Source organism: Protopterus annectens, chromosome 5.part0, assembly GCF_019279795.1.
Source record: "Protopterus annectens isolate FY-2018-M chromosome 5.part0, PAN1.0, whole genome shotgun sequence".
Lineage (NCBI taxonomy): Eukaryota > Metazoa > Chordata > Ceratodontiformes > Protopteridae > Protopterus > Protopterus annectens.
In genome coordinates, this window is record NC_056735.1 from 848,019,884 (window position 1) to 848,032,099 (window position 12,216).

The 12,216-nt window shown below is 40.3% G+C and overlaps 1 protein-coding gene across 2 annotated transcripts in view; it reads left to right on the forward strand.

Moving 5' to 3' along the window:
* The window catches only part of MRE11 (MRE11 homolog, double strand break repair nuclease), a 1,653,959-nt gene that overhangs the window by 642,593 nt on the left and 999,150 nt on the right, over nt 1-12,216 (forward strand). For both annotated transcript variants that reach the window (XM_044072642.1, XM_044072643.1), the window contains exon 11: nt 3,575-3,701. In XM_044072642.1, coding sequence (XP_043928577.1) covers nt 3,575-3,701 — 127 coding nt within the window. The remainder of the gene's footprint in view (nt 1-3,574; nt 3,702-12,216) is intronic.

Here is a 12,216-nt window from a genome sequence, read left to right on the forward strand (position 1 = left end):
TACAGTCTGGGGTCTGTCAGTAAACCAGTTGGCAACCCATCAAGTGACGTAGGGATTTATGCCCAGCTTAGTAAGTTTATCTATGATTCCAGAGTGGGGGATGGTGCCGAAGGCCATGGCGAGGTCCAGATAGGCTGTGTGGACTGCCTTACCCTCGTCCACAGTTCTGGAGACTGATTTGAAGAAGTCAGTCAGATTCAGGAGACAAGATCGGCCCTTCACAAACCCAAACTGGGTGGGGTCCAGTGTTTGAAGGTTGCCAATGTCTTTGTTTATAAGCTCCATGATAATGCATTCCATGCCCTTGCAGATCAGGCTTGTCAGACTGATGGGACAGTAGTTCCCGGGATCCAAGGCGGATCCCCCCTTGTGGAGTGGGATAACTGTAGCTGTGCGCCACTCAGTGGGCACGAAGCCTGAGGTGAGGCTATGATTAAACATGACACTTTGGTGAGGTACCAGTTCAATTTGTAGTTCATGTAGTACACAGCCTGGGATGTCATCTGGTCCCATGGATGCTGTATTCTTAGCTTTGGAGAGTGTGGTTTCTACCTGTGTGGCCATGATTACCGGAATTTGGCAGTCTTTTGGTATTGAGATGGGCCCTTTAGGGGTTGAGAGGGGGGTGAATTTGGCACTAAATCGATCTGCCAGGATATTGGCAATATCTTTGGGATCAGTAAATTTAATGCCATTCTGTTGTAGCTCAGAGCAGATCTGAGCATTGCCATTTAGATTCTTGACATAACTATAGAATGCCTTGTGGTTGTCTTTGGAATCTTTGGCAATGTTATTTTCATAACTAGCTTTTGAGGATTTTATGAGGGAACTGAGCTTCTTACTGAGGCTGGTGAGGGAGTTTTTTGTATCCTGGGATTTTCCTCTTTTCTGCAACAGTTTCTTCCTTCTGTTGTATAGTGTGTTTATAGCAGGGGACCACCAGATTGGCTTCCTTTTTTTGGAGAAGAGCATCTTGGATCTATCTGGGATGGCACGATTCATGCACAAGTGGATGTGCTCGTACAGTGCCTTAGTGTAGGATTCTGCAGTCGAACTTTCAGATCCCGTCTGCATGGGTGTCGTGAAGTTTGTCACTTCTGACTTCAGTAGCATGAAGTTGGCTTTGGAGAAGTTTTTAAGGAGGTTTCCTTACTGGGGGGTGGGGGTGGGATGTGAATGTCAAGGGTGATTTGCTTATGGTCAGACCTGACCATTGAGGGGGTGACCACTGGTGTGGAGCATCTATCTCCCATGTTGGTAATGACCAGGTCTAGGATATTGGAGCCCCTGGTGGGACAATGGATTACTTGATCCAGGGCATTGGAATTTATGAATTCCAAGAACCGTTGGGAAAAGGAGTTTGTACCCGAGTAGTTTTCCCAGTTAATGGCAGGGTAGTAGAAATCACCCAATATTAGGATGTTTGGTTGTATCTTAATATTTTCCAGTATGTTTAGAAAGGTGTAGTGAGAATCTTGGGGCATGGTGGGGCATCTGTAGCAAGCTACAATTTGGATTGCAGTCTTATCTAGTGTTAGTTGCACCTGGAGAATTTTAGATGCATTGTGTTGGGCAACTACCCTGGTGGTGTGAATATCCTTGGTGAATATGGACACTCCTCCACCTTTAGTGTTTTGGTCTTGGTTTTGTGGCCGAAAAGTGTGGTAAGAGTTGTAGCCTGGTATTGCACGGGTGCTGTCTGGAGCCTTGAACCAGGTCTCAGTTACTGCACAGATATCGATATTCTCCATTTTTAGGAGTGCCTCGAGAGAGTGCATTTTGAGGTTTAGACTTCTAGCATTGAGTAGCATTACCTTCAGATTTTGCATGCTTGTATCTGTTATGGTGGTGGTTTTATCCTTTGAACCTTGCCTAAAAAAGGCACTATAGGGGTGGCAAGAGCTTTAGCCAGTAACCTGAATCCCAGGGGTGACAGGTGCAGACCATCTCTGGCAAAGCATTGTGGTTTGTCGATCATGTCTTCCCATGCAGACAAATTATCCCCTTTGAATGACACCAGAATTTTAGCCAATTGTTGAAGTCAATCATTTTGTCCTTATACTGTGGTGTCATTCTGGGTGAAGGCAGGATGCTCCTCAGGGCTAGGGTCATACCTGCCTGGGCCACATGATCCAAAAGCTCTTCCATGTCTCTTTTCATGTAGTCTAGGGAGGTACTTCTCAAGTCATTCACTCCAGCACGGACAATGACAGAGTCGTATTTGTACTTGTTGTGGAGTGACGTGAGTGCATGCGTTATGTGGCGGATCCTGGCACCCGACAGGCAGCTGACTGTAGTTTTCTCCTTGTTCAGCCTGGTGAGTGGGATATCAGTGTGCCTGACTATAGAGTCACCTATGACTGAAGTGTTCATGTACAAAAATTAGCAGAAATCAACAATGTTTTCCTTAAAAATATTGAGATACCAATAGTTCATGAAAATTTTAACAATGATAAGAATGCAAAGTGAATCTGCAAAAATTGTTCACTTTCCTGACAAAATTGGGACAACTGTTTGATAAGTATGGTTTACACATTCTGAAATGGAGTTTTGTCATTCAATTTGTGACTTGCTCTAACTTGTGCCACACTTTTCATTATCTTTACAATTATGATTGCATTTAGAACTTTATATTACTTTGTTTACTGATGTTTAGAATTACTGTTTATATGGGTCTGTATCACATCATCGAACTTGTATGAGTTTTAACAATGTAATATCGAACCCAAAAGTCCGAAACCGCACAATAACGAACACGCAGAACAGAGTTTTTTTCCCCAGGGAAAAAGAATCCCTGTTCCATAACAAAAAAAAAAAAAACATAAACCTTAAACTAAAACTAAAGTGGGGGGGGGATTCACCCCCCCCCAACATGGGGGGCTGTGCCCCCCACTTAAGTGTACCAACCCGAGATCGTACCACATTGGAGGAAATAGCAGATCCCCGAAATCAGCCAACCAATTTTTTCCCTGGGGAAAAAAATGATGTGCTGTGGCTTCGCTATTTTTGCATTTCGGACGTTTGGGTTCGATATTACATCGTTCAAACTTATACAAGTTCAAGAATGTTATATAGACCCATTTATATTGGTGTTTCTTTCTGTACATAGTTTTAGCTTTTGTTTTCTTCATAATACTAGGGTTGATGATTTGATTGAAATACCTTTTAATAGCAGCTCATTTGATGTGTCCGTTCTTTCTTATGTCATGGCTGTACTCTGTATTTTAATAAAATTACAAGTAGAAATGATCAAAAGCATACCATATAGTTATGAGTGATTTCCACCCTTTTGGGCACAAATGATGACAGTATTAGATTAGTATAACAGTGTAGAAATTTGATTTATGCAAGTATTGTGTGTTGGTACTGTTCTATTGTGTCATTTGTACTTTGATCTAGTAACTAAATCAAGCAAGCACTATATTGTGCTGTCTTTGAGGTGCATGTTTTCATTTCTCATTTTATTGCTTTCCTGTTCATTTGGGTTTTCCTGATAACAGAAGTAAATATTTCCTATTAGTATTGCGGGTAAAGGCACATATGATTAAAAGGCTGTGTTTGTCTTTAATTTTAGGTTGATTACAGTGGGGGATATGAACCTTTCAGCACTCTCCGATTTAGTCAGAAGTTTGTTGACCGAGTGGCAAATCCAAAGGATGTTGTACATTTTTTCCGTCACAAAGAACAAAAAGATAAAAAAGGTATACAGAAGTTAAAGTGCTAAAGCTTAAAAAATGTTTAATTTTTTGAAGAATCTGCAGGTTAGTACCGCTTAAAAGACTTGCTGAACCACATATCTCAAATGCTTTGATTTGTGCCCTCAAATTGTATGTATTTTTTGTGTAGGTTTACTGATATCCTCTATAAAGTTGTGCTTTTTATGACTATACCAGTGATTTCACTATTCTGGGAGTAAAGTAAGTATTATATGAAAACTGACTGGTTTTAACTTGTGTACAATCATATATATATATATATATATATATATATATATATATGTGTGTGTGTGTGTGTGTGTGTTCATGTAATGTAACATATGCAAATGCTATACTTTTTGATCCTTTGCAAAGACTTTCAAAGACTATTGCTACATTTTATATATGTATATCGACAGTGAGGTTCTATTTGTATGTCTGTTTTGACAGGTCTTAGTCTTGAAGAAAGCTGATACCATTCAAACTATAAATCAGGGGAAAAATCATTGGCTTGGGGAGTGTTTCTTGTGTTATATTTATTCTTCTAGAATTGTATTGTCCAGTTTCACCAAGATGGTGAATCCCCATCACAGTTCAAGAAACTTGTTAAAACTCACTTTTTGAATAATCAACTGTGCTCTTGTATCCCCCCTGGCTAATGTCTCATTAGAAAACTTCACCTAATTTAAGTAACTCTGCTAAGCCAACCAATCATAGTACTGTACCCACTTAGGATTGTTAATCTACTGCTCATCCCATCTCTCCAGGAGTTATGGAAAACTACCCCAGCAATGTTGAGCTCTCCATAAGCAACTAAAACCAGGAGAAGACATATTGTAAATCATTTTGTTATCTTTCTCAACTATAGCGAGCATCATCTGCTTTCTTGGAGCCTTATTCTATGTCTCTTTGCTTTTACTCTGATAGTAAGTCTATCACAGGAATCCTAAACTTAGGAATATCTTCTAAAATTTAATATTATATTGTAGAGAACAAATGTATCCTATCTGTTAGTTAATATGTATGTCAAAGTCTCTTCTATGGAAATTGTATGTCAAAAGTATGTCCTTAAAACTATGTTTTGTAAAAAATTGTTCTCTTGGAGCTTTTCTCCCCGGGCCTCCACTGAAAATGGACTTGTAATCCAGTTGGACTCTCCCGGTCAACAAATGTAAAATAAATAAATAAAAGATAGTTAACTATAGGATCAAGTCATTATATTAGCATCTACCAGAAGTAAAAACACACTGTCATGCAACAGTAATGAAACCTATATGAACTGACATAAGACATTCAGTGAATAAACTAATGTAATGAAATTAAATGCTGAAATATTTAACAGCTGAAATGCATTCAAAAATATGTGCTAAAAGAATAAAACACATTGCCTTCTTGCATCTAACATAAGCCCTCCACATCTCCTACCTTATATAAAGTAATTGTAGAGGGATAAAGCCCCAGGCTTCAGACAAGTAGATCCGGGTTCATTTAGCTGCTCAGCGACTGATGGAGTGGCAGGTAGGGATGGGCAGTTATGTGAATGTACCCTGCAGTAATCTCTGGTGGAGGCTGAGAATGTCACATTGAGAGTGTGTGATCAAAACATTGAAAAGGGTGGTGGACATGACTGAGCTACCACAGAGGCAAGGTGGTATACCACATGATCCTATTGTTTGACAGCCCCTCGGGTGAAGTCAGTGATACCATGTTGGAAGGGAGGAACAAAGAGGTAGAACCTAAGTAAAAAAATTGCTTTACTGGCAGAAGGTGACAGATTCTCTGGAAACCCTTGGACTTCATGATTGTCCACAGCTGCATTGGAGAAGGTCCGGGAGGAATGGTGAAGAGGGAAGACACGGTGATCAAAGTGGAACACTGATTAAAAGGGCTATAGGATGAAGCAGGCAAGCAAAAAATGACTAATTATATGGCTGCACAGCTGCAGCAAAGTCTGTAGCAACAGGAACTCGACTATTTGTAGGCATCATAGTTTCTTTTAGTACATTGATAAAAGTCCATGACTTGACACAGAAATTCTTCAGTAGACTTCTGCTTTGCTTATAAAAGTTCAGGCAAACATCAGTTAGCAGGTTGGCTATCAACATAATTACATGCTTCCCTAGCTCTTTGCACGGAGATTGGCAGAAGAGTAATTCTTGCAGCCTCAAACATGTCAAAGTGATGATATAAGGACAAGCACTCTGGATCCAAATCCAGGGCTGACCCTACTTGAGATTAGTCCACTGTTCTGCTAGTTCTATCTCTGGTATTTTCACCTATGGTTAGATAAGATTCAAGCTTAAACCAATCCATGCCTTAGCTGAAGAACTTGGTAACAGGGGAGATGTGTTCTTGGCTCTCACTCTAGAAGGGAGAGTGCCGTTTGAGGGTCTAACGTCTTCAGATGATTGACTCAAGCCCTTTATCAGCCAGGATAAGCTGGAAAATTGGTCTCGTGTGTCACTTGGTCACAGATTTTATAGAGTTGCGGTATTCATGACCTGAGACTAGCCACTTAGGCCTGACTAGTCCAGTTTGGCCCCATGTTAAGAGAGTTTGCTGAATGTCACTTCTTGGAAGCTCTATAGCAAGCTTTTATTTTAATGCATGCAAGATCACATCATAAGGGAGATGGTTCTAAAGGCCATGTCAGCCACTATGGAAAACATCATATTCACTGTGTTGCTTTCATCTGGTGAATGCTGTGGTTCCATTTTCCAATCCCCTGATACTTAGTGTCAGTCATTTTGTCACTAGTTTGCACCCACAGAGTGCAAGGTTATGCTCCTCACTTTATATGAAGTTAGAGGATTGTGAGGCTTCTTTTTGACACCACTTCTCCCCCATATTACCCTGTTTTGCAGATGCTGTCAGGTTTATGAGAAGCCTTTGATATTAGCCCCCTGCTACTACCCCATCCCCCTGCAGAAGCATTTTGCTTTGTTTTTGGTGAAGAAAACTAAAGTGGACCTCCCCCCGAGTGGGTACTTAAGGATACCAACAGCATATCAGAGCTCATACTCTGCCTCAACAGCTCTGCTTTTACCAGCCTCCCCCTGCATGTTCAGATCATCTTATTATGTATCCCACTGCTTACTCTTGTATGATCCTTTGATCCAGCAAAGGTCCCACAGTCTATCCTTAGCAGTTTGCCTCCATGCCTTTGGACCCGGAGTCCAGAACTTTAAATAGGTGTGGAGAAAGGATCTGCACCTCTCCTGCTTTGGGTCTTATAGTATTCAACTGTTTGTGTATCCTATAGATGTCCTTCCTTAGATTACTGCTACAGTATTCTAATACTTGTGGGTTATCCTGCTGTGGATAACTTGATGTCCATCCAAGATACTAAAGCCAAATAATTTTCTCGATGTTCCTTACATTCAGCATATAAACTCAGCCTGTGGGTATAGGGGTACATAAACAGATGTATGAGAGTTGAATCAGACTAGCTTGCCACCAGTCCGAGCATAGAAGCTTCACTATTGTTCTGTTTGCCATGTTGTTGTGCCGCTACCACTGTCAATACTTGGTCAGATAAGTACCCTGTTGGGGAACCATCTTTTTCTTCCTTTATCTGTAAGATTTTTTCATGTCATCTAAGAGAGGGAAGTGCAACTGTGTGGAAGGCAGATTCCCTATAAAGACCTTCACTTCAATGTTTGTTTGTCTAGGGGCTAGATATGATTATTGCATCTGTAATATCTGTCAGTTGTTTGTCCCCAAGATCTTTAGAACCAGGCTGTCTTAAATACCTACTTGAAGACGCAGTGTCTCAAGAGCCTCTCACTTTGCAAGATGATGAAACCCATGGTCTTGGATGCCCCTTTAGCACCCAAAAAGGAATTAAAAAAATTGAAAACAAATTCTTTGACTGCTCAGTCTGACTTGGATGTACCTGTTGAGATACAGCAAGAATCCATGGTAAGTTTGAGCTCTACTCAGGCTCCATTGACTGCAACCCCACTGGATGCCAGTATGGTGCCTCTCTCATGCATGTCCTTAGACTGATGAGACTTGTCTTCAAACCTTATGGTAGAGAAGGAGGGGAACGTAAGGTGATTATTTTGAAGGTATACCTCATATTCTTTTTCGGGAAGTACCTGGTTCCCTAATTGAGGTCTGACAGGGTTCCTCACCCCGCACTTTGTTAGAGTGGACACACCCGCTAAGAAGAGGTAAAAAAAACTAGCCATGCCTGTCTTTAGCGCACACCCCATTTGAAGGAATGGCTGAATTTCTCTCAAGGCTTGTATAATGCTGTTTTATCTTTGAAATCTCCTTCCTTCCTCCCTCTCTCTCTTCTTCTGCCCCTCCTCCTCTGAAAAGGTAGCATAAACTTCCTCAGGGAAAGGGAAATTCGATTTGTATGAGAACTGTTTTGCCTATCCCTCTCATATTCTCTCTCCTGGACAGCTGAATTCTGATGATAAAGATAGTTCATCACCAGATTCCCCCAGTAGAAGAGATTTCCTCTGGGGAAACCATCTCTGGGATGATGCAACATTCTGAGTGGGACACAAAGAAAGTCTCCTTTTTTTTGAAAAAGATACTATGCATTATGGGAAAGGGCACCTAAACTTTCAGTTGTGTCCCCCTGTTCTGGAAGTAATTTTATATGCCTTTGCCTCAACAACTTCTAATCTGGATTTTCAACCATCTGCTCCTAAGAAACCAGACAGGTTCTACAAGGTGCCTGATCACATGAAATTCCTGTGCAAGTGCACAGACCCCTCAGTTTCTCTTGGTCTGTTTATGGATAAACCCACCAAACTTATCCTTGCATCCAGTATGCTACCATCTGACAGGGATAACAGGTCATGGACAGGTATGGCAAAAATGTTTATATCTCTTGCCATTGTGGTATTTAGAGCCCTTAACTATCAAACTCCAGTAACTAAATGTTTTATATCCATTTTGGGAAACTTATATAAGTCCTTGGCTGAATTTGGAAATTCTGAACACAAATCACAACTTTTCTCTATGCTCAACAGTACCACCGAAGTGGCCAGAAACTCCATTAAATGCAGCTATGATGCTTCTTCCAATGCTGTGAACACTGGTTCAGCCATGTGTAGGTTTGCTTAGCTTCATCTTCAGTCTCTACCAGCTGATGTCAAAGCTACATTTCTGGACTCCCTCTTTATATGTATGTATGGTCATTCAGCTGGTGAAGTCTTTAAAAAGTGTACAGGAAAAAGGCAAAGTCTTGCAAGTCTTTTAGCAGATTTTTCTTATATTAGTCCCTTGATACCAAAGGAATTATCCTTCAGAATCCACAACGTGTTCATAGACAGCACACACACCCTTGAAGGGGTAAAAAGCTTACTAAGAAAAGATTTCAAGAGAAACCTCAGTAAGACTCCAAGCTGGAAAAATACTCCTTCCCAGAGAAACCCGTTTCTAATTGATTGTTCAGCAAATCAAAAGGAAATATACCAGGGACAAACACTGTGTTCTGTCAGCGAAACTGCACACAAAAAAGGCTATAGTGGAACCACATACAAATAAGTAACATTTATTTGAAGCCAGCAAGCTTTGCACTTTCACATATAAATGCTTTATCAAGTTGAATAAATACAATTTCATACACATTCAATTTAAATGCCATTTAGAATCACATGACTTTCTTAAAACCAATGAAATGCATATTCCAGTATAACCTAAAGTGCCTTTCTTTTAAGTACTGGTTGCAAATTAACAAATCCATTAAGTCATGGATGTTCATTGGCCCTCAAAATATTATAACTTATATTTCACATTTTGAGCACATCTGTATGTAAATTTAGATCTACCCAAGTCTTGTCACCTAGCACTTTCCAAATTTCGTAACGTATGCCAGTGTTTCTTAACTGTATTCTCTTTATTTGCATGCTTATTATAAGTTAAAGTTATACTAATATTTTTGTAATAGTTGGAGTGAGCTGATTACACGTTCTGTTAATCAGAAAAAGACAAACCAGTTAACTGCCAGAATGGAGCGTGACCTGACCTAAACAAATGTTAAGCACCCCCTGTGAAAGTTAAGGTCAGGTCCCATGCTAGATAGTAAAATCTGAGTGTACTGATTAGCAAATGACAGCGGCAGAACAAAACAGTTGTTTTTGCTTGCTGTCTGTACCCTTAAGGTGTCCATAATTTCCTTAAAAGAAAAAAACTTAAAAGAGAGTTGATACAGTAACAGGATGTGTGTTTTCCTGCATAATCGGAAGAACTAATATGCTGAAACTGAAATATTAGTCATTATTTAGTGACTTCAAGCCTCAGTGTTTTTTCCGAAAACCACATATTTTATGATGAACAGACTACAAATGTGAAGCAATAATCTGGATGTCCTGTGAAAATCTAGACAGTTGAGAGATATGGAGGTAAGTGTAAATGTGACGGACTACATTATACTACTACTAAGTACTATGACAGTGCTTGCTAAGCGTTTTATGGCTTTGAAAGCCGGGAAAACACTTAGTGATTTTTTTTTTCTTCTTTAACTAGTGTACATAGAGCAGAAAAAGCTCCAAACAATACAAAGAATTGTGGTTGTCTCACTGATCATAACCACTTATGTGTTCTCGACTTGGATGTTTTACTGTCGAGGTGAATTTCTTGACATCCATGTCTCAAACACATAATAACTGGGTTATGATTCACATCCCAGTCGTAATACTCTTTATTATTTATTTCTCTATCACAATTAAAATATTTATCAGGTAATAGAAGAAGATTTATACTTTGCTCTGTAACAATAGATTAGATATGCTTATGGTAACTGTCACTTTTGTTGTTATATAGATAGAGTGATGTCCTTTTGTCACCCAATAACTTTTAAAGGAATGTAAATATATGTATGCTAGTCGTAATAACATATGATGTGGTTTTATCACCACATGTAAGAAATGCCCTGTTTTTAAATAGGGAAAACAAAATGTTGAAGGAGACTAGGTGATCATCTTTCTGATATTGGAAGGAAGATCAGCCCTAATGCCCTGTGTAAATGTATAAATGAAATTAGTGAACAGCATGGTTTTAAGTTTGCAGTATTGAACATAGTGTACTAGAGAGGTGGTGAAACACTTACATCTTCCCTCTTGCCAATTAAAGCTCAGCTCATCTCCCCCAAGTTCAAAGTCTCCTTTCCCAGTGAACAATACAACCTGTTCCTCTTCGCTCGGGTGAAAGGTTTTTACTCAAGGCAATTCCTTGTCCCCAGGAAAGAGGGAACATGGAGGCCCATGCTAGATGTTTCACTCAGCACCTGAATGGAAATGTTATCTTTCAAGGTGATTTCTCTCCAGACCCTGCTTCCTCTTGTTCTTACTTAGGTCTTTCTGGTCTTCCTGGAACTGAAGGATGCATATCTGCACATCCATATTAACCTTGTCTGCAGGGATTTACTCAGATTTTCTGTCTCTTTATCATACTTTCAGTTCTCAGCTTTACCTTTTGGTATGCCTACAACTCCCAGAGTCTTTTCAAAGTGCCTAGCTCCAGCTAGTGCATTTTATAGAACCCACGGACTTCAAATTTTCTTCTTCCTGGATAACCTCCTTTTTCAGGCCACATCCAAGCAAATTATAATGTTACATCTCAAATTCACTGTCTCTGCTAGAAGACTGGGATTTACTGTCAACCTCAAAAAGCCTTCCCTGACTCCTTGTTGGAAGATAATCTTTCTAGGTTGTAGATTGAATACCCTGGCAGTGACAGTCTTCCTCCTGCAGTAAAAAGTCTTCTCTCTTGTCACTTACTTCAAATCCTTGCTTCCTCTGCAAGAGAAATGCTAAGAGCACTAGTGTACATGGCAGCCACAATTCCAATGGTACCTTGTGGAAGACTGCTCATGAGGAAATTCCAGTGGTACTTAAAGTCCCTTTGGGTTCAAGATTGTCACCCCTTGGATTTCCAGATCCCTGTCTTGCTATTCCTAAAGCAGGAGCTGCACTGGGGGATTTCTCAGGTGAATCTCTACACAGGAGTTCCTTTCATGCCAGTCACTCCCACCCAGGACCTTCACGCATAGTTATCCAATCTGGCCTGGTTTGCACATGTGTGTGTGGACAGGTTTCAATGCAGTTCAGGGACAGTGGTGTCCCAGAGGAGTTAAGGAACACTTTATTGTGAAGGAAACTAAAGTTTTCTTTCAAACCCTGCAGATCTTTTCTCACCTGTGGATCCCAAGCCCATAAAAGTGTTCACAGACAGTACCTTGGTCATATGGTACCTCAACAAACAGGAGGGCACCAAGTCTTACCAGCCATGCAGGCTAGCTTTAATGGCATGGGACATACCCATTCAAAGAAACCTGTACCTACAGGCAGTGTACATACCTTCAGAAGACAGTGTTCTTGCAGACAACCTCAGAAGATCCGTAGAAGATCTCTACAAATGGATGTTAGTCAGCGAAGTCTTCCTGGACGTACTTCATAAATGGGGTACTCCTCAAACAGATTTGTTCACCTCCAACCAGAAGAAACAGTTCAAATTGTTCTGTTCCAGTACTACTTGTCACCAGGCTTGAATGGCAGAC